Raw genomic sequence first — 27,398 nt, 5'->3', positions numbered from 1 at the left:
TATAGACACTGAGATCTCTGGCCTTTTCTGGTCATTCCACAGGGATTTACCCATATTTTGTCTTCAGAGGATCCTGAATGGATGTACAATAGGAAACAGAAAAGTGCTGAAATTTAGTTTTTTACAAGATAAGAGTTAAATCTGCCCTTAAGGTGACACAGATGCAAAGTCTCTGGGTGTCTGTGGATATGTGCTCACACTGCAATTTACTCAGGGTTTCTCCTGCTGTGTCTCCTATGCCAGCTGGCAGTGTTGTCAGTTCTGCTGAGTTGTGGATGTTGAGCTTGACCCCTCCTGACTTGTGCTCCTTCTCTCCTGATCTGCTTGAAGAAGGAAACAAAAATAAACGGGCATTTTGGAGACAGTGTCTTTTTAAATCACCTTTCTTTGAAATTACCACCTTCATTTGTCTCTATGCCTTGGAAAGGGTCTCAGAAGACACTGCATTTTCATTCAGATACTTATTTTGGGGCATATTTGAATAGTTTCAATTTTGATGAGTTTTAAATTAAGGGATTTCAGGTCATATCTTAGAGAAGCCATTGCAGTCTAAAAAGCTTTTCACAAAGAATGCTTTCTTCTTAAAAGAACCACAGGTGTGGAAAACTGGTTTTGTGTAATTAATGCTCTGTCCCTTCTGTCCCTTGCTTTTCATCCATTGCACCATGAGTGCAGTTGTACTGCTTCCAAATACAAAGCAGTTAATTCCCTCTGTTCTCCCACTGCTGTTATCCCATTCCCAGTCCAGTGGGAAATGGCAGGGTAGACATGCTGGCAGGGATTGGACCACTGTGTTTGACTGTTCTGAAGAGGTCAGCCAGAGAACTCTAGCACCAGCAGCTGCCTCTGCTTTATCTATCTTTGTTTTTACCCACTGCTGCTGAGAGTGAATAGGGAAGGAGCTGTCCTCCCACAAAACTGAATGTGGATGTGACTCACACCATATGCTCTACATAGTTGTGTGTTCCCCTTCTCATCCCCCATTGCTCCAGTACTGTGTTCTTATTACTGCCTGTTCTACATGTTCTACCAGCACAAATGCACTCCAGCAGTCATCCAACTCCTCTTGTCCACCATATTTTATTTTCACTTCTTCCAAAGACCTGTAAACTGCTTAAGATGGTGCTATTGTCTATTGGAAAGTGTAGAGAAGAGTATTTGGCTAGTTCCTTTCTGAAACAGGTGCCTTTCAATATCAGGATAAATTTACATTTAGTAAAACTCAGAGCCTGGTTTTGCTAGCTCAGAAGGTTGTGCTCAGGAGATACCTCTGTCAGCCATTTGATTTCTGCCAGTGTTCAGGGAAGGGGAGGACTGGCAGCAAGATACTTGTAGCTGGCTTTCCTTTCATGCTGCTGTGACAGTAAGAAATAGCTATATGCAGGAAATGCTCCTGAACATACTTCAGTTGCAAGTAGAGCAGGGACAGCTCTTGCAGAGGGCTGCCATTCTTGCCTGTGGAATTGAGATTCACACAGCTGTGTTTCAGACTAGTACTTTTAGGTCTCAGACTTCTGAATTTATTTTCTTGTGCCTACTAATCTATACAATTATTACTTCATTATGATAGGTCTGGAAAATCCTATTTTATTTTGCAAAATAGTGATGTGTGTGACTGCTCTATGCATGATTGTGACACTAGCATTCCATTTGCTCTTTGCAGCATGGAGCTGATCCAACAAAAAAGAATCGAGATGGAAACACTCCTTTAGATTTGGTGAAAGAAGGGGACACAGATATCCAGGACTTACTTCGAGGAGATGCTGCCTTGCTGGATGCTGCCAAGAAGGGGTGCCTGGCACGAGTGCAGAAGCTGTGTACTCAAGAAAATATCAATTGCAGAGACACCCAGGGAAGAAATTCAACACCACTGCATCTTGCAGGTGGGTCATGTGCCAGGTTTTCAAGGCTTGTATATTTATAGTAGGTCTACAGATGTAATTTGCCAAAACCAGGACTGGTATAGGAAGAGTTTCTCAGAGAATTGTCTATACAAAGAGTTAACTAGGGCATCTGTTTCAGGAGGTAATACAATTACTAGGGAAGAGGAACTTTTGCAGTTGAAAAATTGCCTTATCTTTTCTGTCAAATATTTTTCTTTAGTTTAGCTCTTCTAATACCTAATTTCTTTTCCTGTGCTTTTTCTACAGCTGGTTACAACAATTTGGAAGTAGCTGAATACCTTCTTGAGCATGGTGCAGATGTTAATGCCCAGGACAAAGGAGGATTAATTCCCCTACACAATGCAGCATCCTATGGGGTAGGTGCAGGCAGTCTTGCCATGAGTAGAGCAGCAAGGGACTCCTTGAAGTCATATCCAAAGCCAGTTATTTTGCAGCTGTTTTGCTGTGAACACAGTTCAGGCTTTGATGAAGTGTTTGTCAGGCTAAGGTTCTGTTGTGAGTTTTATTTGCAACCCTACACATTAAATAGGACACAGATTCAGGTGTGCTGTAGCAGTTAAATGCTGCAGTTTGGAATGATCACTACAATGTATCTCTTATACAGGCAAGCAGATGCACAGGGTTGAACAGTTTGGGGTGATATTTGAAACAGAAAAGACCTCAGTTTGTCTCTGAAAGACTTAGATGGCAGGAAGAGAAAAACACCAGGGGATCGTGTGCAGATGATGACAGGGAAGTGGAGGTGTGTTGCAGCTGGTGTTTGGTAGGAATCCATTGCTGGAGTTGCAGGACTACTGTGTTTGTAATGTGGTTGTCCTCCAGGGCAAGCCATCTGCTGCAGGGGGTGCAGTGACAGATTCAAACCATTTTAGATGAGGCAGGCCCTCTTTCTGCCATACAGGAGTAAGCATCTGTGTCTCAGTTGCACAGATGCCTGATAGATTGCTTATAAGCAGTTGTTAGTTGTGGATTGGGTGAGAAAGAAGTCTCTTGTAAATAATTGTACAGAGACAGTGCTTAAGAAGCTTCTAGCACTGTGCTTCCAGTCAGTGAGAGGATCTGAAGCTCATGGAGTTCTGGGTTTGATGGTCTCATGATGTGCTTTGTCTGTTACTTACCTGGCCCTGGCACAAGTACAGCAAAATCTGGGACAGGTGACCCTAACAGAACCATGATTGCTTTTGTTTGAGAGTAAATGAAATAAAAAGTGCAGTGTTCACCTTGTTTTTAAAAAGGGCATCAATGGAACTCAGTCTGTGCTATTTGTACTGGTTCTTTTCATCACTCTGGGATCCCAGTGTCCTAAAGGGCAAAAGGCCCCAAATCCTGGTGAAAGATTAGAAAGCAGCACAGAATTCTTTTGTGTTACAGGGTCTTAATACCAAGTAATATTGTTTATCAGCATCTGCCTTTAAACATTAATTCCCAAGATGTTGCTAAGATCTATAGATAAATTCTGTTGGAAAGACTATTCTTTTCTTTGGCATGAGAAAACAAAACACATTTTACACAAACCCAAAACATTTCTTATTGGCATAGAGAAATGTCAGAGATTGGTTTTAACGAATTATCATTTCTAAAAATCATAATGCCAATCTAACCTGGTTGCCCTGCTTCCTGTAGGAAATATTAAAAAGGCAGTGTTTCATGCTTTTCCATCAGCTTATTTAGTTAAGAGTTGCTTCATACCTTTCCTGGCATCCCACACTTGTCTCTGAGCTGTCATCAGCTTGTTCAGATCTCTGTGATGGGAGGTAGAGAGGAGAGGAGTACTGGTTTCACAAGTTCATAGCTGGCAAGATTCACAGGCTCTGCCTTTTCCTCACAAAGTTTCTTCAGTTCTCCCACCCAGTACTTCATGCTGTATGTCCCTCAATAGTGCTTTCTGTGACAGAAAAATCACAGGAACAGCAATTGCTTTAAAAGTTTGGCAGAGAGGAAAAATAAAGTTGGCAGTATTTTCAAAACCACACTTGTTCAGAGACCAAGCTGTTTTATGAGAGCTGCAAAGAGTCATTTAATTGCCATTGAGGGGAAAAAGGAAATCCATTGGCAATTCTTTGTGCCCCTGCTTACAATTTCAGTGTTTCATGCTCCTACCCATTCATTTTGACTACCCGCTTTTTTTTCTTTGCTGTCTTGCACAAGAAAGAGCTACTGGTTAGAGGCAGGCAAAAATTTCATTTGTCAGTTTTCTCTTATTTTTACTTGGGAGACTTCAAGGACAGTATATTGGTGGAAGCATGGGGTTACAAGTTCATTACTTTTATAACCCATGTAAAACAGCTGTTCCTTGTGACACTCATAATGCATTTTATCAATTACAGCTCTCATAAAATATGAATGAAGATAGAACAGATCTGTGATGCCACAGATGAGTTCAAAGTCTTGCAAGAAAGAAAGTGCAACAAAGACTTCTGTGTACACGCAAGGGTGGCTCAGTAGCACAACACATCGATCTTCAGAGCTTCTAGTATTGTGTCACAAACGTTGCAGCCCAGTAAATTCACCAGTTCAAATTTGTCCACAAATAATTTTTTTATGTGGGGTTAAGTATCATGTCTGCTCCTACAGCTGCCACAAACTTCATGCTATGTACTTGGGGTGATTTGACAGAAATCTGCTTCTGTGCCTGATCCCAGTTCTTCTGTGCTGGTGAATGACCTGGTAGTACACAGATGAGCTGTGGAGCTGCAGTATGAATTGGTATCTGGAGAAGTGTGCTGCTCCTGCGACACAGGGAGCAGAATGAGTTACAGGAGAGAGAAACCACAAGAGTCTCTGGGCACCATTGCCTCCAGCATAAAAAAAAAGGAATGTATGTTTTACCAGTGTCATGTTGGTTAAGATGTTCTTGTGTTTTCCAGCATGTGGACATAGCAGCACTGTTGATCAAATATAATACATGTGTAAATGCAACAGATAAGTGGGCATTCACACCTTTGCATGAAGCTGCACAAAAAGGAAGGACACAGCTCTGTGCTCTGCTGTTAGCTCATGGAGCAGATCCTACCATGAAGAACCAAGAGGGTCAGACACCACTAGACCTGGCAACAGTAAGTTCATGTTAGCCAGCCACAGGCTGCTCTGGAGGATGTACTCTGCATATTAAATTCATTTCTATGACTCCTTGTCATCAGCAGTCCTCAGCTTCCATTGAGCTGAGGTGGAGAGAGAAGGGCATCTCCTGAGTGCCTCTTCCTGGCTTTTTGTCCATGGGCCCAGGCCCCAGGCATTTTCCTTCAGCTGGAATCTTAGCATGGCTTGTGATTTAAGGTTTGCTTCTCCTGAAGTATTCACTCCTGGGATCAATCTCCTCATTCCCAGCAATAAAACTCTCTGAAATGTGTCTGATGATGGTCAGTCTGTGTACTGTTGGTGATTATTTCTTTGAACCTAGGAGGAACACCAGATAGACCTTTAGAGGAATGGGAACATTTGGTGGATTATTATGCTCAGTGCCTCCATATTACCTCAGTTCATTTTTTTAAAATTGACTCCAAAAGAACATTCCAAAGAATTTATTCTACCTCCAAAATTTGTAGGTGGCTATCAAACTTCTTTTAAAACTGGATTCTTTAAACTTTCTTGTAAATGGTTTAAAAACCTAATAAGGTTATATTAACATGTATGCCCCAGCTTAAACAATCTTGATGGAATAGATAATGCAACCAGATTGGATGGTGTGCCTGGTCTCAGTGCAAGTATCTTTTAAGGTTATTGATTTATTTATGGAGAGTTCAAGAAATATCCTCCAGAGTAATCTGAGCTCTAGAAAACTTGCTTTGTGATGAAGGATGTGAAAATTATTTCTTTGGGGAAAAATAACGGTGTCTTAATCTTGTTCTACAAGAATTTTTAAGGAGGAATTTCTTGAAGATGAGGGTGTTGCTTAATTAAGTCAATAAAGGCTAAATCCAGCTGTTAGCTATGATCATACTTCTCCTGAGCTCCTGTCCTTTTTTTTTTAAATATTCTAACCCAAGAGATGTGATTATAGCAAGGGCTTTCCACTGAAACCTTGTTCCAGTGCACCTGAAGTTAAGCCTGACAGAAATTAAGAAGTGGCATTTCCTGTCCTGGGTTCTAAAGGATTTCAAATAAAGTTGCTGCATTTTTCTCCCTGGCTTTAGCACTTACAAAGCCATTCTGCCAGAAAAAAATTAGTTGTAGCTTCTTACATAGCTTTAGAAATGGGGAGAACCTGATTCACCTATGTCTTGAGTGGTGAATCAAAATGTTCTTGCAACCGTGAATTCCCCTGTAACAGAAGCTGGCAGTTTTCCTTCTAATGGGGACCAGAACAATCAAATAAAGCAATTAAAAATTATTTCCAGAGATCAGTGACTTGTGGCAGTACGAGCTCATGTTGGGTGTTCTGTCTGTGTTTCAGGCTGACGATATCCGAGCTTTGCTGATAGATGCGATGCCTCCAGAAGCTTTGCCTACGTGCTTCAAGCCTCAAGCCACTGTTGTTAGTGCCTCTGTGATCTCGCCAGCATCTACACCGTCCTGCCTCTCTGCTGCCAGCAGCATAGATAACCTCACGGGGCCGCTGGCAGAACTGGCCGTAGGAGGGGCATCAAATGCTGGGGATGGAGCTGCAGGAACTGACAGGAAGGAAGGAGAAGGTGCATTTGCTGCTGGACAAGTTTACATTGCCAGAAGTACAGTAGTTTAGTATCAAAATAGGCCTTGGTTTATCTGAAAAGCGTTTCTGATTAGCCAGAAAATACTGTGCAGTTTGAACTGTTTTAAAGTGTCTGATGCTTGTTAATTGTTCACTGTTAACAGTTCATCTGTGTTTGCTATCAGTCATTAGGTCTGACTGCAAATGCAGATCTGATTAAGTGCCCACATGTCCATTGACTTTATAAAGAAAATGCAATGAGAATTATTTTGATGAAGGATATGATTATGATGGCTGGGGATTTTGCCAAGGCTTTGTAAACCCTTTGATTAGTATCTGGAGTCTGTGCTTTAGGTCAGAATCTAAGGGGGTCACATAGCAAAAATATATCCACCCCTCTTTTCGTTCTCTTTGCAGTATGAGCCTGTATTTGTCACAGATGGTTTTGTGCTTTTAAGTTGATTCTGAAGAGGGAACGGTGATGAGCTTTGCACAGAGCTTTGACACAATGGAAGTAGATTGTTTAATACAGACATAGACAAATTGATTGTAAAAAGAATCAGAGTTTGGAATTTTAAGAGAATCAGTGGTATTGCTTGATTTTTTTCTTTTTAAGGTGGTTGGTTTGGTTTTTGTTACTTCAGATGTATAGTATCCTGTATATCCTTTCAGATATATAGGATATAAAGACTTGCTTCTTCTCTTACAGTTTCTGGTCTTGATATGAACATTACCCAGTTCCTAAAAAGCCTGGGTCTTGAACACCTTCGGGACATCTTTGAGACAGAACAGGTAAGGGGCAAGCCTCATCTCTATTTCTGTGTTTAGGAGATAAACTAACATAATAAATTTCAGTGACATTTTCATTTTCTAATTAAAAAAGGGAAGGAAAAAACCCACACTTCACATCTACAGAAAAACAAGTGTGCTCAAGTTTTCTTTCAGTTTTCTGCAAATGAATTGCCAGATACAATACGGTGAAGTTGCAAAACTTATGAAAACATCTTTTCTTGTTGGATTCAGGTGTCAAGTAACTTTCACTTACACATACACTGTGACTGCCAATTTGGCTTGTACTCTGAGAGTTATTTTGAACCTTGTGAACTTTGAACATGATGACTATAATGAAATTATAGGTTCAAATGTCACCTGTGTTTGTTCTTCAGCAGTCTTGACAGCCAAATAAGCCTTTTACCACTTGTAGTGCTACATGTGATACTTTGGTTAGATCTAGGAAATCCTCCACTTTGAATATATGCTGAAAGAAAAACCTAGCATGGGAGTAGTCACACTACAGAATGCAGAAGCTACAGTTCCTATCAGGTTAGGACCACAGCATTAGCTGAGTTTTGCCAAGCTAACTTAGAAATGTCGTTGAGAAACAGGGAAACAAAACCTGCAGATTTATCAGTAATTCAGCATATATGAAAAGAGTACAACTAATATAAGTTTCTCAAGCTTACATTATGTTTTACAGCAGAAGTACCTGTAATGTATTTGTAGATTCCTTTTATGTACTGTTCCTTAAATTTAACATGTTGCAGTTAGATAGATCTGTTTACATGACTGAGATAGATGTACATGTGGAAGTGAAAGGTACAAGTGCAAGAGACTGGATTTGGTGATTATTTTTACTGTGGCCTCTGCTGCTAATCTTTTATTGAGGAATCAGGAAGCAAAGGTTTGAAATGTAATGTGTTGGTTACAGTTCCAGCTGTTTCTATAAAATGTCCAAATATAAAATACTATAGAACTTTTTCCTTTCTGATATATGAAGCATAAGCTCTTCTCTTTAGTTTGGAACTCCTTCTGTTCAGAAGGAAACCAACCTCAAACCAACCTGTATGCTTCTCATATTTTCTTATTATTTTTCATACCTTCCCGTTGCCTAGCTGGTCTTGTTCTACTTTTGCTTCCTTAGCACCTAACCTGTTAAGATCTTCCCCTGCTAATAAGATTTAACAATGCAAATCGGATTCAATATATTCATCATTTTGAAATCATCTAGCTCTTGTAAGTTTCTTTGTAGAAAAAACAAGCTCATCTTCTTTAAGCTTATTATTTTAAGCTGGTTTTCCAAGCACTACCTTCATGTAAACTTTTTCACCTTGGCTCGTTATTAGTAAGGTTGTAGAATATTAATTTCTGCTTGTGTAATGAAAGTAGTGAATTGTACAATGCTGTGAAACGTTAAATGTTTCAAAAGAACTCCCATATTTGTGCCAGCATTTCAACGTATCCCCCTTCTACCTAAGTAAAAATGTTTGTGAGAACCTTTGTCGAGAACCAGCTCTTGTTAATTGGTGTGAGAGAAGTGAAAGTTTTGCACAGCTTCAGGCTGTGGCAGCTGGGTATGGTCCTGTGATAGGGAGAGGTTTGCCAGAAGGTGGCAGCAAGTAGAAGTGAAGCAAAACACTATCTGCCTTTATGCTTTTGGTTGCACCATGGATACTTGCCAATTTCTGAAGTGATAGGTCTCCAGCCTTGAAAGTCAGGCCAGGCTTGACAAGTGATTTTTGTGATCTTTCACCTTTCCAGATAACCCTGGATGTGTTGGCTGACATGGGGCATGAGGAACTGAAAGAAATTGGGATCAATGCATATGGACATCGCCACAAATTAATAAAGGGTGTGGAGAGACTTCTAGGAGGTCAGCAAGGTAAATATGACACTTCTACTGCTAGTCTAAGTGTAACACACAACAGGCTCCCATAAGTCACTTCCTCTAAATGTAGGTACTGTCACCAGACTTGAAAGCATCTGAATGTCAGGAAAGTGTATTTGCTGCAGACACAGTGCTGAGTGGGTTGTGGTAGCTAAAGAATATATTAAGGAGATACCAGACCAAGTGATCACTTGCCTTTTCAGAGAATGGATACCCCTGAGGCAGCTTTGGAAGCTGTTCCCATTTCTCAGGACCCAGTTTCACCCAGAGAGGAGCTTTAGGGTTGATTTGACCTCCATATCTACCCACAGGCCAGTTACATCCTGAAGGATAGGCCTGATAGGGTTTTAGCTGCCCCATGCTTCTGAGATGTTTCTATGGAAAGAGGAAGCAATGAAGGGCAATTATGTCCCACATTTTTCTTCTCTCTTTTAAAGCCTCTGCTGCTAAAGAAAGCACTTTTATCTTTTTGAGGTGGTGCTTATGCCTTGTGTTTACTTTGCATTTCCTGTACTGGGGTTGTTTAAGAAGAACAATGATGATGATGGATACAAATAGAGCCAGTATTGGTTTTTCCTGTTGATTTTTGCTTCCTTCTCTTTGCAGGTACCAATCCTTATTTGACTTTCCACTGTGTGAGTCAGGGGACCATTCTCCTTGACCTTGCTCCTGACGATAAGGAGTATCAGTCTGTAGAAGAGGAGGTAATCCAAGTCTCTTTCTTAGTGCTTCAGGGGCTGTATATTTTTCTTTCTACTGATAACCTGTCAGAGCTAAAGTGTGCAATACATGTTGGAATTGCTAAAATAGGCTTTGGTGTATGAATTGCGTAGATCTGATATGAAGTTTAGGGTTCTTCCTTTGTCCTTTTGTGTAGAACAATGATAGAAATTATTTTGCTGTGTCCTGCCAATTTTATTAATAAGTGGTCTCTGCTCACTTAGTGCTATTCCAGTTTTATTTTGTTGTTGTGTTTTGGAGCTTATCTTGGACATTGTCTCATAGGGAGGGTTTGCACAGCTTTCTGTAGATAGATGGACCTGTGAGAATTAAAAGCTGTGTGTGATGCAAGGCATCAAGGCCTTGCAATTCTCTTAAGCATTTTCTGTGAACCAGCTTGTTTTCTCATCTCAGTGCCTTAGTTAATCTGTAACCCAGATAAACAGCTCTTGGACAATTGAGAATTGACTGTAATTTTGCCTCCCACACACACACATGCTCTTTTATTTAAGTAAACTACAGGCACATACCATTTTGAAAGCAAAAATCGTAGCAGAAAAAAAGACTTCCTGAAGAGTTGTGTTTGGTAGAAACTCCATTTTACTGTGCATTTGCTATTTGTGTCATGTTCCTACACTACAGCACAAAAGTGTTTGGAGTAATTTAAAAAGTCTAGATAATCAGGATTGCTACCAACTTTTTTATTAGTAACTTCATAAACTGGAGTTTGTGCAGATCCTTTTTATAAACTTCTGAAGGAAAGGGTCACTTGTCTGTCATAGTAAATTGGAATATTTATTTGAACTATTACAAAATATTGTTGCTGTAGCTGTAAATACTTCTCTGAAAGACAATGAAACTATTTTTGAGCGAATCAGAAATGTTCTTCTAATGCCATAGGAGAAGTGCAATTATTTCCCTAATACTAAGAGATGCAAACTAAACTCATTAAAATCACATTTATTATTACAATGTAGTGATCTTTTTGTATATTAATTCTCAAAGATTGGGGGTTTTTTTCTAATTTGAAGAAGGTTTTCTAGTTGTATATAATTTTGATGGCAAGTACCATTATTCTTTTTTCTTATGTGGATTTTTATTACAAGATTGGATAATTGCATCATCCAGCTTCCCTGTTGTGGAACAGCATAATGTGTTGGGTGCTTGAGAAATTAGGGTATACCTCAATTTAAAATAGAGATTTTATTTTTTTTTAACACCATTTAATTAATTTTCTGTCAAGAGTGTTGTTGCCAGTGATATACTGGGACATTGCATGGATACTTTGCCTTGCTGGGAAGGTTTATGTGCTGAAATTCAGTTTTGGGTTTTTATGTAGATGCAAAGTACAATCCGGGAGCATCGGGATGGTGGAAATGCTGGTGGGATCTTCAACAGATACAATGTCATCAGGGTAAGTTTCAAAACCTCTTTTTTATTAGTTTTATGTGGTGAAGTATGTTAGTATTTATACCAGCAGGCAGAATCAGTTTAATGGTTTGCCCTTTTGTATTTAAAGTTCTTTGTTGAAATGATATTCGGAAACAGAGTTAATGCAAGTGCTGAAATGGATGTGTGCTCTGCACAGGGAATGAGGGAGAAGTGTCACTTGGGCTCCTATAGGAGTCTGAAGGACTGATGTTGAAGACAGAGGTGGTGAAGAACCTGACTGAATTTCAGAGGCCTGTAACTTCTGTGTTTCACCTTTGCAACACAGATTTATCTTTTTTCTCAGTGTAGTCTTTTCTTGCCCTTTTAAAGGAGATTTGGGGTATGTAGGTGAAAGGATGATCATGACTTCTAATAAGAGGTTTCTATCTCCCTATGCAACTTTCCAACTTGACACCACCTCCTTTACCCTTGCCAACTAGAAAAATGCATTTTCCAAGCCATGGTGTTCCAGAAAATGGTGGTGTCATTCTGAGGGAAAATACACTTTCTGGTTTCTTTTTCTGGGGAGAAGGAAATAGAGGGAATCAGAACAGAACTTGGTTTCTGAGCTTCAACAAACCTGTGCTGCCTATCTCTTTGAGAAGTAAGCCTGTGCAGAGCCTTTGCAGCTTGATCCAATAGATCATGTGTCCTATAGCAAACTCTTCTTCCATCCTACTCCCAACCAATGGTGAAGTCCTTTACCGAAGCTACAGTGGTATTAGAGCATGTGGCTGAAATTATATTAATAAATTAAACAGAACCAAAAGTTAGGGTTTTTTTCATAAAAAATAAACCTAAACTAGACAGCAAGTTTCAAAGAGCTAGAGGAGATCAGTCAACAGAGCTCAAAGCAGGGAGGGAAGGAGTTTCAGACAGTTTGTAGTTCTTTGTTCGCAGGCTGTGAAGCCTGAAAGTTGTCCTTAAATCTGAGGACTTAGTCTGCAGTTTCACAGTAGTTTCAACTATTTGTAGGTGTGGGCTACAGAGTTGTTTGAGAGACTTCAGCCTTGCATGCAGAACAGCCATGGGGTTTCTTCATAGCATTTATATGTCTTCCATCAGTTTCCCTGTCAAATTAATGTGAACTCCGTGAAACTAGATTTCATTTCAATTGCAATTCAAATACATGTGAGAGATTTAAATGTTATGGTAAGAGCATGGTTGGATCTGTTGTTCTACTGCAGATTCAAAAGGTAGTGAACAAGAAGTTGCGGGAGAGATTCTGTCACAGACAGAAGGAGGTCTCAGAGGAGAATCATAATCATCACAACGAGCGCATGCTGTTTCACGGTAAGGAAGTAATGTCTCTTTGTATGTGTTGGTATTTAACAAAAAACAACCTTGCAAAGACCCACAGGCAATGTTATTGTTGCTGTATCACCATCCTATGCAAGTAATTGTGTTTCTACACTAGAAATGCAGGGGGTGCATTGGGGGTGTCTGTGTGGTTACTGCAATCCAAAAAGCTACACTAGATAAGAAATACTTTTATTATGTTTTGGATTTTTAAGAAAGAGGAAAGTTTTTTGCTAAACTGTATCTTAGTCATTTCCAGTAAAGCTGCTGGGATGATGATACATTGCTGTCAGAAAGACATGGTGTCTTCTAAATGAGGGTAGCAACATACAATAAAAGTGTTTTACCCTGGTGCTTTAGGCAAGCATGAGGGAAAGGAATCAAAACCAACCATGAGTTTCAGCAAGATTTCTCTAGAAATGCCTGCAAATGACAATTGCCTGAAGGTCCTTCTGTCCTAGATTCTTCTGTGATTCTGTATAGGAAATTTGTTTTAGGTATGATTGTCCTGACACCTTGCCCCACCTTAAGCAGTGCTGACTCCTGGAGAGAGGGTGTGCATTGACAAGATAAATTGCACTGAAATGTGAGTGGGGGGAAAGCCATTTAATGAGATCTGTGAAATGAGTAAGAAATGAGTCACACGTGGGATTTTGGTATATAATGATAAATCCCACACATCACTGCATCCTGCTGGGTATCGCCCCCTTCCAGCTGACTGAGCACACTTTCTGGTATTTAATGGTCTATTTGAGGCAGATAAACTCCTCTTGACATCGAGTCTTGTATTACTATACAACTTAACAAGTATGTGTCTTTTTGTGTCACTGTTCTAGGGTCTCCTTTTATTAATGCTATCATTCACAAAGGATTTGATGAAAGGCATGCATACATTGGAGGAATGTTTGGAGCTGGAATTTACTTTGCTGAGAACTCCTCAAAAAGCAACCAATATGTGTACGGAATAGGGGGAGGAACCGGCTGTCCCACACACAAAGACAGGTCCTGTTACATCTGCCACAGGTAGGAGTCCAGCAGAGTTCCCCACACATAATTCTGGCTGTCCTGGCTTTTTATGATCCTGGCACAGGGTGACATGCAGGCAAAGAAATGCCACTTGAGCTTGGTCATGGCAGGAAAAATGCAGTTTTTCGTTTGTCAAGGTTGAACAAAAACGAATATAAATGCAGCAAGTCCCACAGGAAGGTCAAAAATTATATCTAAGCATGCAGTGAGTATAAATCAAAGTGAGCTGTGGCTCAGGGAAGAGGCTTAAAACAGCAAGTTTGAAAATGAAGAGTCAGGAGAAAATAGCAATTAAACTCCAGGCACTCTCAGGACAAAACTGCAGCAGTACAGTGGTCAGCAGTACAGTGTAGTACTGTGGATCAGATAATTTTGGAGGTAGATAATTTTGGAACAGGACTTAATCACAGCTTTGTTTTGTTCTGGAGTAGATCAGTGTGTTTCTCATACTTTGACACCTGTCCATTCCCTGTTGGTAGGAACACTGAGAGTTTCAGCTTCTTTCGACAGCTTTGTATAAAATGAACTAGAGCAGGCTTCCATGTGAGGGCTAAACAAACTGTGTGTTTTCCCTTTTGAGTGTCATGGAAGATTTTTGTGACAGGTCTTAGAACTTGTTTCTTTAAGTGTTTCTCTAAAAAGCCGTGAGAAATTAATTGTAATGAAATAAACTCAAAAGACTGAAGTCCTTCTGGAAGCATACAACTCCTAGTAAGATATTTGTAAATTATACTCTCTTTTTTCATTTTAGACAAATGCTCTTCTGCAGAGTGACCCTTGGCAAATCCTTCCTTCAGTTCAGCACAATGAAGATGGCTCACGCCCCTCCCGGGCACCATTCTGTTATCGGCAGGCCGAGCGTGAACGGACTGGCGTACGCCGAGTATGTGATCTACAGAGGGGAGCAGGTAGGTGGGCTGGCAGGGACTGGCTTTATACAGGGACACAGCTTGGAGCTGGAGATGGGCTGTGGCTGCTTTCCAGACCAAGCATGCTGTGGTAATGCTGCTGATTAGGTTGTTGGGTTTTCTTTCGTTTAAATGGGGAAATAAACAGTGAACTGTATGTAGGCAGCAAATGTTACTCCTATCCACTGATCTGCTCTGATTTATGCCATGCAGAATTGCCTAATTTCCCCTGTGCAGCACTGATGGGGTCTATTAAGAATTGTAGCTTCTCTCAGTAAGTTGTCTTTCTCCCATTGTGTTTTAGTGGCTTTACTGCAGCATCAAGGTCATATGCATTTTTGGGGCTCTAGTACATCTTGAGGATTCTGAACTTTTTACTTGTAGATTCCCAGCAGTGACAGAGACTACTCTTAAATGGCAGCTAGAGTAGCACAGGAGTCTTCAAAAGTTAATTCTTAATCTGAATAACTCAGCTAGACCTTGACTCTATAAAAGTGTTTTGCTTTCTGCCATGGGTGGTGGCTCCCAGATCACCTGATGAAACTGAATAATGACAAATTTGTGATGACAAACATCCCAGGTTCTGTTGGTGTTGCTAAGCCAGTCTCCATCACACCCTGAGATTATCTTGGTTGGTTGGAGTATGCTGCTAATAATACCAAGATCATGGGTTTGATCCCTGTATGGGCCATTCACTTAAGAGTTGGACTTGGTGGTCCAACTTGTAGAATCCTTGTAGATTCCTTCCAGCTCAGAATATTCTGTAGTTCTGTGATATTTGAAAAGTCATGGCAGGGACGCCAGTGAATGGGAAAAGGGAGACATCACTTGGATTTTTCAAAAGGGGAGAAAAGTAGACACAAGGAAACTACAGATAGGTGACTCTCACCTCTGTATCTGGGAAGATCATGGAACAGATCCTCATGGAAGGCACATGCAAGAAGACCAGGAGGTGACTCAAGGCAGCCAGCACAGCTTAAGTGAGCACAGATTGTGCCTGACCAGTCAGGTGAACTTCTAAGATACAGTGACAATTATGGTCTCACAAAGCCTTCTCTTTTTTGATCAAACAAGCCCATCTCTCTCTCAGCATCTTCTTTATCCTGTGCTTTCTGCCCCTGACTGTCTTATTGGTCCTTTGCTGAACTTGGCTCCAGCTTGTTGGCATCTTTCTTGTATTGTAGAACCTAAAAATTGTGTGTGGTTTTCTAGATGTGGTCAAGGGATAAGCAGCAGTCACTGCTACAGCTGGTGATTTACCACAGGATGCTCATAGCCTTTACTGCTGCCAGGACACACTATGGATTCTGCTTTAGCTTGCTGTCTCCCAAAGACCCCATCACCTTTTCAGCTGAGTAGTTTCTCATCCTGCAGTGTTACAAGGAATTAGTCTCAGGTGCCTTTGCCCTTGCTGGGTTCCATGAGGCTTCTGTAGGCCCAGTCTCCTCTCATCTGTTGAGGTTCCTCCGAATGGGGTCCTGCCCTCCATCAACTCTAGCTTTGTTCTGGGACTGAACAGGCTATCAGCTGTCTCCAGGAAACACTGGACAGATGGACAGATGACTTACTGGGTCATGTGCTTTGGGGAGGCCAAGTGTTTTACTACCAGTAAAGGCTTTTGCACATAGTGCTGGCTAGGTTTGAAATACCCACTTTTTCTTGCATGCTGTGAACATAGAGCTGTTTCTTGTGGTGACCTTACTGGTCGCTGTTTAGTGAAATGCAAAAACTGGAACTTGCTGAGTTACCCTTGCATAAACCAGGTTTTTTCTCTTATTTTACTTTCAGGCATACCCAGAATATCTAATTACATACCAGATTGTGAAACCAGAGGCTCCCTCACAGACAGCAACAGCAGCAGAACAAAAGACCTAGTAGCTTCAGAGCAGTAGAGAAGGATGTGACTTCAATCTTGGACTGGATGGATACATGTTTCAGAAAATCAGTATCACATAAAATTCTTAACAACCCGGACATAAGCTGTATGTCTTTTATAAAGTATTGCTGTCTTGATGAATATGATAATGAGTAACTCTTGCATACTCAACTGCTACTGTTCCTCTTGAGGAAAGTTTACAAGGGACTGCCTTTTAATAACATATCTCAGGCTCCTAGTCTCTGCAGATACCATGTGTAAAATAATATTGTTTTGATCTAGACCTTGGGAACATTATTGTGCAAATGGAAATCTTTATTGCTGCCATCTCACATGTTAAAATTTCAGACACTACTTTTCTAGTTATTTTATTTGCAGATAAATTACATTAAGCCCATCATTTTCTTTTCAGCGTACACCATTCATTTCCTGTTTTCAAGAGATCCTATTTATTCTCCTTTTGTATTCTGAAGTTGAGCCAGAACTTTCTTGAAGATATTTTGCACAAAGTCAAGTCGACTGAAATCATTAACAATGCAATATAAATTTCATCTGAGGAGGGGCTAGGTCAAGTTATTCAATATTGGGGTTTTTTTCACACCTCTGAGCAAACGATAACACGAGTGAGTGGAACTTTAGAGTGGAAACAAATGATGTCAGTTTGCTGCCTTGTCTGTGTGAGTTTTCTGGGGGAAGCCCTGGGAAGTGTTTGCAAGGGTAAAACCAGCTCTTGTGCTTAGAAGAACTTCATGAAACAGGTCCATGCCCTCTGCTGGCATCTCTAAAAGAACATTTTATAAGGCTCCTGTTAAGTACAATGCAGCTTTTGAAATGTTCTCCAGTTACAGCAGGGTATGGTTTTGCTGGGAGTAGCAGGTGAAAAGTCAGAAGATTTCATACAGGAGGGTGCATCTGGTTCATGTTCCCCTGTAAGATGAGACCCAGTAAATGGGTTTCAGACTGGTAAGGGACAGTGTATTATAGCAGTTTCCTGTCACATCTTTGTGTGTGACATCACAGTTGAAGAGCTTAAGGGATTTACAAAAGTAATAATTTTTTTTAAATATCAATTTTACATTTTGATGAGAACAAAATTTTAAAGTACCAGTTGGCAAGCAGATTTGTTTGCAGGTATACCAGAGAACGAAGTTAGGATTTATTCACTTAATACCCTTCTTCCCAAATTCCCAGGTTTATTTTGCTGGGTAGGAGAAAGTTATTTTTAAGCATTGCATAGCACAGCATCAAACAGTTTCAAAAGTCCCTCTCATGGTGGATATGGATTTAACAAAAGTAGAAACTGTTTCTTTTTTGTGGTGTTTTACAGTTTCAGAGAAGGTTGAAGATCAAGACCTGTTAATTTTTTTCCTAACAACCAATACCAGGACATGTGCTTCAGTGTTGACCATGTAACCTCTGGAGGAAAAAAATGTTCCTTTGGACACAACATGTGGTTCATCAACCAGCACTATTTAGTATCTGATGATCCAGTTCATGCATTCAGTTTTTATCCCCCTTAAAGCAAGAAAGCAACAGAATAGCGTCCTCTTAGTTCATAAAAATATACATGCTCCCCTCAAGTGGGACTTTGCAACATGTTTGTATAAAACAGACTTAACCCTGAAGAGCATTTCACTTTCAGCATTAAGACATGACGTTTTTATTGTTAATGTTAAGGCATTAATGTTGAAGCAAGTCATCCTCACAAGAAATATCACCCGCTGTAAAATCAGTCATTTGATGCACTATGGCTACCTGAACATCATCTGTTTGTAATATCTCTAAAGGAAACCTTAGAAATAGCAATACTCCAACAGAACTTGAACTCTTACTTTTCTTGAGCTGACAGTGGATATATGGTTCTCGCTTCATTTTGTGACCTGATTAAATATGTAGCTTTAAAGTCCCAGCCAGGCTCTAGCCTAGTTGTCCTTTTAAACAAGTTTCATTGATAAAATTGGGTGCTTGTATTTTGGCTACTTGTTTCATAGTGTTAGAGGATTGCAAAGATCACCACTAGGCTTTGAAGCTTTGTATTCACCATTTAAGTTTGGGGTTTGTTTTTCATTTAGTTAATAACAGAGTGAGGGGATGTGCCTATCTGCTCTAGGGTTTCAGATAGCAACCAGAGCGAGTGCTGCTCTCCATCCCCAGTTAGACATAGGTTTAAATGGTGAAACAGCTGTGCTGCTTAGGTGAGCAAAATGGTTAATGTGGGCGTGAAAGTTAAAAGCTTTACATCTTGCAAAAACAAGAACAAATCTAAAAAGGAAAACCCCACCGAGCCCACACCGGATGCTGTTTTTGCTTGTTGTTTCCGATGTGCTGGTTGAACTAATAGCTAGTCTGGATTCCTTTTGCAGACTGAAACTTCTAGAGTATAAAAATAGCCTGGAGGAGACTGAGGGGAGACCTCATTGGGGTTTTCAACATCCTCACGAGAGGAAGTGGATGCGCAGGTACCAATATCTTTGCTCCCACGACCAGTAACAAGACTGGAGGAAACAGCATGAAGCTGAGTCAGGACAGATTTAGGTTGGATATTAGGAGAAAGGATTTTCACCCAGAGGGACCCCAGGGAAGTGGTCACAGCACCAAGCCTGATATTGGATGACACTCTCAGGCGCATGGTGTGACTCCTGGGGCTGTCTTGTGCAGAGCCAGGAGTTAGACTCAATGATCCTGATGGGTCCCTTCCAACACAGCATACTCTATGATTCTGCTTTCCAGTATCTTTGAACTGCCAGTGTTAATGTTTCTAATGTTCTGTGCAGAGTAAAGGTGCTGTGTGAGGAAATAGTTTTGCAGTGGTTTTTGTCTCGTAATGACGTGATCTCATATCCGTTTGTGGCCAGACACGGAGGAATACCCAGGCCTGATAATGCATCTGCGTGTTGTAGACACCTGTGCAGGAGTAGCAGATGTTGTCATAGCTGCTCTTACAGTTCAAAACAAAGTGAGGATCTACCCATCCGGTGACTTAACAAAGTTACCCGTTAAAAACCCGGTCGTGGTGCTTTTGGCAGGCTGTTAACGGTACAGAGGCTGCTGCTTCAGCTGCGGGAGTTAACTACAATGGGACCTTAAAAATGCTCTGACCCCATAACCAGGCAGTTGCTGCCTCCTGAGAAATGAAGTCTTTGACCTCCTGAGAAGAGCAGTCCCCTGATATGGGGATGCTCATTTTGCAGCATTGGATCACTGGTGGGAGGCACAGTAGGAGCTGAGGGTGGAAGAACACTGGGCTAGGCCCTCATAGGCTTGGGAGACCAGGGACAGATCTTGGTCTCTGCTGGCACCAGGAACAATGTGTCTCTCAGGCCTGTTGATTTTTGTCAGTGTCCCTTTGAGGCAGCATTTTGAAACTTCTGTGTAGTTTTGCAACAGAACTTTAATAGGCAAAACAGAAAGAAAAGTCACCACCTAACAAAGGAGGAGGGTTCTGCTCTCCATTGCTGAAACTGTTTCCGTGAGACTGATGACTTAGATACCTGGTGCAGAGTGACACTGCAGTCTGATTGCTGTCAACAAAACTTCTGTTAGGATTAAAAGCAGACAGTACAGTACCTTAATAAGGTATATTTTATTTTTTCATTCTTATTTTTATCTAGCAGTTGTGTTTGATCCCAGCTCCATAGAGACTGTTACAAACCTCTTGTACTAGTTCCACCATGTTGCAGTCACTATTGATTTTCTAACCTCTGTTTCGAGTGTTTGCATGTGATGCAATTGAATCCCACTGCATTATGCAGCAGGAATTTATTTTGCCTGCAAACTTAAACTTTGCTTGTTTGTTATGGGAGTACCCCAAAAGAAAACTCTACACTTAAGCAGAGAGAAAACCCTGCAAAATGTTCTGCACTGTTGGTTGTGGTGGCCAGCAGACACAGAAAAGGGATGTGCTATATGGGAGGGAGTAGCTCCTGGAGAAAGGCACTTTCTTGGCTCTGGAAGCCAGCTGCTCCTACTGTTTGTTCTAGGTTGGAGGCGTCTGCTCCCTGTGAATGTGTGAGGTGCTGAGGTATGCAAACATGTTGTGCCACTGTGTGGCCTGTGTCAGCTACTTAAGACGGTGGCAAATCTCAAAAAAGCCTCCTGCATCCCTGCAATGACAGCAGTGTAATGCACTGCCTGCAATTTCCCTATGGGACTGTTAACAGAAATTGCCCTGAACAGGATTTTTCAAGATGGGTGAAAGGAAGGGTCCAGCCACAAAACAGATTAGTTTGAACATTGCTAGTCATTCTCAGAAGCTGAATGTCAGGAAATATGTGAATTATTTTCAGTGGGATTCTCTGTTTCCATGCTGCTTTGCTGCAGAAAGTCCAGCTCAGAAATCCAAGAGGACACGCATCTAATGCATGCTTCAGTTATGTTAAGCTGAATATTTGTGCAGCAAGGTAAGCTATGCTGCAGCCTGGATAGGGAAGACCTGGGAAAGCACATGCTCAGTTCTTGCCTCATGTAGCAACTGGCTTGTGAACCTCCACAGACTTGAATCCATTGGTGATCAGAGGTGGTGGCTTGGCACAGTCCAGAGCATGTTCTCCTGGTCTTTCCGAGAGTGGCAGGACAGATGTGCAGAGAGGGAGTGGGCAGTGTTCCCACCACTCTAAACACAGAGTAAATGTGAAACCCAGGGGATTAGGGAACACTGTATGTGTGTTAAAATTTCTGAAGCAAGGTGAATGAGCCTGGGAATCTGTAGGGGACATGGGAAGCAGACGCATTTCCATTACACTGACACACATGCCTGTCAAGTCACATTATCTGACTGGTTTTGATGTATCGGTCTTGCTGAACGTGTTGGTGGCAAGTTTTAGTGCTGGTCCCATTAATTACTAATGTAGATTATTAGAATCTCTGTTATTACAAGATAATTTTGACACTTTCTTAACATCTGCAGAACTTGCTTCAGCTTTGGAAATTGAAATGGGGATTTTCTGTGCTGCAGTCCCAAGAGCTTGTGCTTTGTCACTCCTAATTGCTTTCTCTGACAACCCAGATGGCAATGTAGCTGGGGGTTGAATTTCTAGACCTTTTTTGTGTAACTTGTTTTCATAACTAGCCCTGTATTTGTCCTCTCTTGGTTGCCAATTACCTGGAGCTGGGATACCATTTATTTATTTCTTCTTTTACCTTCTCTCTCAAAGTTGAAGACGATGGGCAGTTTCTCAGCCTACCTACATGGTGGACTTTAGGTAACATCTCTGTAACAACTGAGTTTGATCTATAAGTGTGCTTGGCTAAATGTCTGATCTGCAATACTTGTAATAGTTTAAAAGTCAATAAATACATTTTTAACAGTTGCTGTGTGAAAATTGAATGTGTGCACAACCTGCTGCTCTGTCTCAATTTTAGGACAAATTTGCTCCAGCCAAACTGTTGAAAACAGTTTTATTTTTATTTTCTCCAAACAATGTTTTCTCCCTCCCTCAGGCAATAAATAAAAAGTTAATTTCTAGAAAAAAAAAAAAAAAAACCAAACAAAACCATACATATGTACATCAGCCACACAGGCATCTTGTGTGTTGGACTGGACTGGAGGGAAGGACAGAGGTAGGGTGGGAAATAAGGCTCCAGGTGGGTTGAAGATGAGGCATTTTCAAGGCTTGGACCAAAAGCTGCAGAAATGTTGCACAGGTGAACAAGACTCAGCACAGGAAAATGGCTGGTCATGAGGTGGGAGAAGCTTGAAAATGCTGGATGAATGACACCTCTGGGCCAGCCTGTCCTCCACCCCACAGCTTCCCTCCCTATTATAGCCCGCCCATGTCCCATCCTGCTTCTTTTGGAAGAGCAGCAGTAGGACTGGTGGAGAGGAAACTGAACAGAGTAATCAAAAGCAGCCCAGACTGCTGCCCCAATCCCTTATTTCTCATCTTAAAGCCACAGGAGATTGGACCTAAGTTTTCTAGAAACCAGTGATCCACAGAGGCAAGAAAAGAGGCATTTCAAACTACATCTCTCCCTCCAAACCACTTCTCAACCACAGAGATTGCTCTTCCCCTGGAATAGGCTCAGCTGGCGACTTGGCAGGTGCCTCATGTCCCCAGCCACTGGCAGGGCTGAGGTTGAGTGCAGGCAGCCCTGTGCCACCACTCCTGCTCGCCCCAAGGCCCTGCCTGCAGCTCTGCTTGTCCGAAGTGTACCTGGCTCAGGTAAGCAGCACCCACCACACACACACAGGTCTCTCTGCAAGGGGGAAGGCTGCTGCACAATAAAAACAGGGAATGCTCCCTTAACCTAGATGAGCTGGGGCCACAAACATGGGAAAACAAGACAGTAAAATAGGGATGGAAACACGTGAAGACCAGGCACTTGAGGAAACCCAGTATACTATTTTTTTCCTCCCCCAAAGAGCCTGGACAGTGTCAAGGTTTGTGGCTTTTACAACTTCGTGCTCTCAAAACATAACAAAAAGCAAACAAACCAAGATGAGGTAAGAAATTTCTCTACGAAAAAGATGCCGAGTCCAGGGTGAATGGCAGCGTCCGGCACTATTGCTTAACATCACGGGGCTCCGCGCCCCTGCACGCCTGGCACTGCCTGCCCGGCTGGCCTCGGCCCTGAGCTAACAGCTGGGCGACGTGGTGATGGGGCTGTGCAGGTAGGGGAGGCTGCTGGGGGTGGCATGGACACCGACAGACACCGGGAAGCTGAAGACAAACTGCGAGGTGGGGGTGGAGGTGGCCTTGCCCCGCTCCCGCAGCGTCCCCGAGGGGCTGACGGCCTCCACTGCGTATGAAGTGGCCAACACCTGCGACTCGAACTGCAGCAGCTGCCCCATGAAGCTGAAGTTGGGGGAGATGATGCTCCGGCGCTGCTTGACAAACTCGAAGGCCTCCTCTAGCTTGACGCGCTTCTTCATCATCAGGTACGCCAAGCAGATGGTGGCCGAGCGGGAGATGCCAGCCTGGCAGTGCACCAGGACACGGCCACAGCACTCCTTCACTGAGTCTGGAAGGCAACAGGGGTGAGATGTGAGACCCACACCCTGCCACCGGGGCCCAGCCCCTCACCAAACCTGCGGGTGCTGGCTGACCTCCCTCCCAGCGGTGCCACCAACAGACACGTCTCTGCACAGGCACTCACCAATGTACTCGATTGCCTCCATGAACCAGGAGCTGATGTCAGCTTTGTGGTTATCCTCCACGGGGATACACTTGTACTGGTAGTGCCCCTCGAAGTGGTTGGGGCAGTCTGAGGAGACGTTCAGCAGGGCTGTGATGCCCAGCGCGTCGAGCATGTCCCGCCGGGCTGCGTGGTAGGCGCTGCCAAGGTAGAGGAAGGGAAGGATCTCCACAGGCCCACCCTGTGACAGAGGAAAACAACAGGTTGACCAGGGGACAGTGGGAGGCAGGACACACATCCAGATGGCTTGGAAACATGGAGCTGTGCAGCAACCTGGCACCTGATCCAGGGCCCTCTGAAGAGGGAGCAGAGGTTTCCTTCCTGAGGTGCTAAACCTGTGTCAGCCCTTCCTCTCCCTCTCTTTGTCCTGTTCAGAAACAGGCAGGTGTGGGTTAAGAGGATGTGGGCTTGTCCACTCTGTGGGCAAGACACCCTGGGCTTAGGAGGACCGCCATGCTTTCCCATGAGAGGAAAGGAAGCAGGGCTCTGGCTCCACAAGCCCTGCTGAGGGAGAGCAGAGAGACTCCCACTGGAGCAGGCTCCAATGCTGGAAGGGCAGCCAAGATAGCTAAGCACTGGGCTTTTAGACATACCTGGTCGTGGAAGGGGGTCCCACAGGAACTGCAGCCCAGATCCAGGGGCTCAGCGCTGGTGGGGGGTGACACATTGCTCAGGGACTTGGTTTTTGCGCAGAATTCAGGGTACTCCGAGGAGAAGCGCTCATAGCCCCCTGCAAGAAGAGAGGCACGAAGTGTTATCCCAGACCGCATTCACAGGACTGCAGAACGGCGCAGCCGGAGATGCCCTTGGCCACTAGATGATGCTACAGCGATGGAGAGTGGTCTCCTGCCCCAGAAGGAGCAGTCAGGCTCTCGGCAGCAAGGGGGGAATCCCTGAGGCCCCATCATTCCCTTGGAGCAAGAGCACCAAGAGCAATGATCTTGGCCACCCAAAGTCTCTGGTCCATGGATCGGTCCCCTGCATACTGCCAGCCAGAACTCCAGACTGAGGCCAAGGTTGCTCTCTGAGACAATGAAGAGAGGATTTATTTCCAGCATACTCAGACTTAAATGGGAAAAGCTGCTCCGAGGCCAAAGATGGTTCAGTTCTCATCTTCCCTTGACACATCATTTTGTCAAAAAAGACCTGTAGGTCTCCCATTCCCAGCTTGACCCTCCAGCTCAGAGCTCCCAAAATAATAGACCAGGAAAGCCCTGGCTCTGGCCAGGTGCAGCCAAGCTGACTCCACAGCCAAGCTGCCCTCTGAGAGAGGTTCTGCTGCTTCCCAAGGACACAGGTGCAATCTGAACATGGAGCAGCTTGATCCTCTGCCCTGCTGCCAGGGGGATAAGCACAGGGGATGTCAGGGCTTTGTCATGGCAGACAAAACAAGAGCAAACCCCCTGAGTTCCCAGGACAGGGAAACTGCAGTGCTGGCCTGCTGATAAACACTTCTGGTGCGATCTCCTTCTCTCAATCAAATCAAATCAACAACCCTGACATCCTTTTAAGGTCTGGCTTTGAGCCTCGAAATCAATGAAAATCAAGTACTTTACTATCACCACAGGACTCCAGCTAGATCAAGCCCTGACTCCCAGGATGGTTCCTGAAGACTCAAATCAACTGCAGCACCTATGCCTGCAGATTTTGGCTTACATACAGCAGGACACATCCTTCTTATCCAGCCTTAGCTCTGAGACTGCCCTGAACAAGGCTGGATACTCAAAACAATGGATGCAAGCTTCTCAAGCAGCTCAGGAATCCCTGGGCAGCCAGAGCCCCACACTGCCAGCATCCCAGTGTCCTTTGTGGTTTCCTCCCCCTACAAAAGGAAGGGCTCTAGCACCTTAAAGCAGAACCGTGCAGATTTATCACTGCATTTGCATTGTCCCTCCCACGCAGCCAGGACACTTAGCAGAGGCTTCATTTCCCTGGCCTGACGTCCCTTTACAGTCCTACTGCTTCGATTTGAAAGAGCATCCAAAACCAAGAGCCTTTGTTAGACAACTTCCAGGGATCTGGTCCTAAAATCCCTGGATCTATCATATTGCACTGCAGTGGTCATCGCACCATGAGAGGGAAAAGCTGCCCAGGCTGATGGGCAGAAACATTTTGGAAAGAATGATTCTTGGAAAGAGAAAGAGACCTTTGCAAATGTTTCTCTTCAATGAATCTCATCAGATTCATTGATCCAGCAGCTCCTGGCTGCTCACTCCAGCCCTGCCCGGTGCAGGAGCCAGGCAGAGCAGGTGCCCATGGCCAAGCTGCTTCACAGGGAACCTGGCAGAAGCCTGACCAGCACAAAACACTTCAGGATCTTCATCGTGACCTGCACCCAACAAATGTGCACTTGGGCATGCACAGCTCTGGCTTAACGTAGCTCTCCTGGAATCTGAGCAAGATCATTTTAGTGGCTCTGTGGATCTCAAGAAGACTGTAGTGCTGAGACTGAGTCTCTCGGGGTCCATTCCTCAAAAGGGCTCCCATTCCAACCAACCTCCCACGAGAACCACAGAGGCACCCAAAGCTCTCAGCTGACAAAGGGCACCCTTGAAGCAGGGCAGCATTTCCTGCCACACGCGTGGCTCCAGCACCACGCTGGCTCACGGTGAAGGAGCTCTGCTCCTGAGCGAGCCCTTGCTGTGCAGGCACTCCCGCAGCAGCACATCGTATCGCATCCCTGGAACAGCTCCTGCTGCTTTTACTGTATCTAGTACAACTGAAGTGCGAGTTCCTCCATCTATCAAGCCTCTTAATGGATTTGATACTCTGCATACACATCCTCACCCCTGCTGTAAGTAAGCCAAGGAATAAATTGACTCTCAGGCTGTAAACAAAAAAGAAAAAGCCCCACAGAGCTCATCCAGGAACCCCAGCTGAGCATCCCCCGCCCCTAAATCATCTCACGGCAATTCTCAGGACCAGCGGCTCCAAATGCGCACAGCTTCCCATTTAACACACGGCAGCGGGGGGAAGCCCTGATCCCTGCTGTAGTCGCAGAGGGAGCACAGAGGCATCCCCGGCTTTTCAGCCCGCTGCAAGGGGACATCGCGGTGACAGCGGCTACCTGACCCTGCACAAACACCTCCTCGGCACGGCGGGGCTGGACTCAAAGCGTGGGGGGATTCCCCGCACACACTCGCTTCCCTCAGCTCCCGCCCCGTGCCCCTGAGCCGGTTCAGACCGCCCGGGCACCCACGCTCGGGGCCCATGGCCGCGCCGCGACCGTCCCGGGAGCGCAGCCCCTCCCGCCGGCTCCCGAGTTCGGCGGGACGGCCGGAGGCGGGCAAGGCAGCGCCCGGCCCGGGGCGCGGCGAGCCCGGAGCCCCGTTCCCGGGCGGGGGCAGCTGTCCGCGGCCGGCTCCCCCCGCCGTTCGTTCCCGGTGTCCCCCCGGCGGTACCTGCCAGGAGGCGGATGTCGGCGCGCGCCGTGTCGCGACGGAGCGCGCGCACCACGAGCGCCACGGTGCTGTCCTCGCGCAGGGCCTCCGCGCGCGGGCTGCGCTCGTCGTACACCACGACGGCGGCGTAGAGCCCGGCCCGCAGCCGCGCCCGCACCTCGCCCTCGGCCGGCAGGATCTGCTCCAGGCTCACGGCGCCCTTGGCCCGCCGCCGCACGATCGTGTTGCAGCGCACGTTGAGCGCCCCGCGGATGTGCCCGGCGCTGTGCGCCAGGAAGGGGCGGCAGTCCAGCACCAGGCACCGCGCGGCGCCGCCGGCCCCGGCCTCGTCGCGGCCCACGAGCCGGCGCAGCGCGCTGCCCTCCATCTCGCGCAGCCCCTCGGTGGCCACCATGGCGGGGGAG

At 44.2% G+C, this 27,398-nt stretch overlaps 2 protein-coding genes across 2 annotated transcripts in view; one reads left to right on the top strand and one right to left on the bottom strand.

Moving 5' to 3' along the window:
• Positions 1-21,768, top strand: part of TNKS (tankyrase) — a 128,493-nt gene extending 106,725 nt beyond the window's left edge. Inside the window, exons 16-27 of the mRNA XM_041395832.1 lie at positions 1,664-1,883; positions 2,151-2,260; positions 4,772-4,960; positions 6,298-6,535; positions 7,244-7,326; positions 9,073-9,193; positions 9,806-9,903; positions 11,259-11,333; positions 12,538-12,643; positions 13,486-13,672; positions 14,427-14,583; positions 16,372-21,768. Of these exons, the coding sequence (XP_041251766.1) occupies positions 1,664-1,883; positions 2,151-2,260; positions 4,772-4,960; positions 6,298-6,535; positions 7,244-7,326; positions 9,073-9,193; positions 9,806-9,903; positions 11,259-11,333; positions 12,538-12,643; positions 13,486-13,672; positions 14,427-14,583; positions 16,372-16,458 (1,671 nt within the window). The 3' untranslated portion in view covers positions 16,459-21,768. The remainder of the gene's footprint in view (positions 1-1,663; positions 1,884-2,150; positions 2,261-4,771; positions 4,961-6,297; positions 6,536-7,243; positions 7,327-9,072; positions 9,194-9,805; positions 9,904-11,258; positions 11,334-12,537; positions 12,644-13,485; positions 13,673-14,426; positions 14,584-16,371) is intronic.
• A 965-nt stretch (positions 21,769-22,733) lies between these two features.
• Positions 22,734-27,389, bottom strand: DUSP4 (dual specificity phosphatase 4). Its single transcript, XM_041395711.1, has 4 exons — positions 26,995-27,389; positions 24,187-24,323; positions 23,555-23,774; positions 22,734-23,419 (listed from the first exon to the last, which is right to left on the bottom strand). Exons 1-4 carry the CDS (start codon positions 27,386-27,388, stop codon positions 23,034-23,036), a joined length of 1,137 nt encoding a protein of 378 aa, XP_041251645.1. The 5' UTR covers position 27,389; the 3' UTR covers positions 22,734-23,033.
• Between the last annotated feature and the right edge of the window lie 9 nt (positions 27,390-27,398).

Source organism: Onychostruthus taczanowskii, unplaced genomic scaffold (genome assembly GCF_017590055.1).
Source record: "Onychostruthus taczanowskii isolate IOZ18803 unplaced genomic scaffold, ASM1759005v1 scaffold12, whole genome shotgun sequence".
NCBI lineage: Eukaryota > Metazoa > Chordata > Aves > Passeriformes > Passeridae > Onychostruthus > Onychostruthus taczanowskii.
The sequence above is the reverse complement of the archived record's forward strand: the minus strand, read 5'-3'. Positions and strand labels throughout refer to the sequence as shown.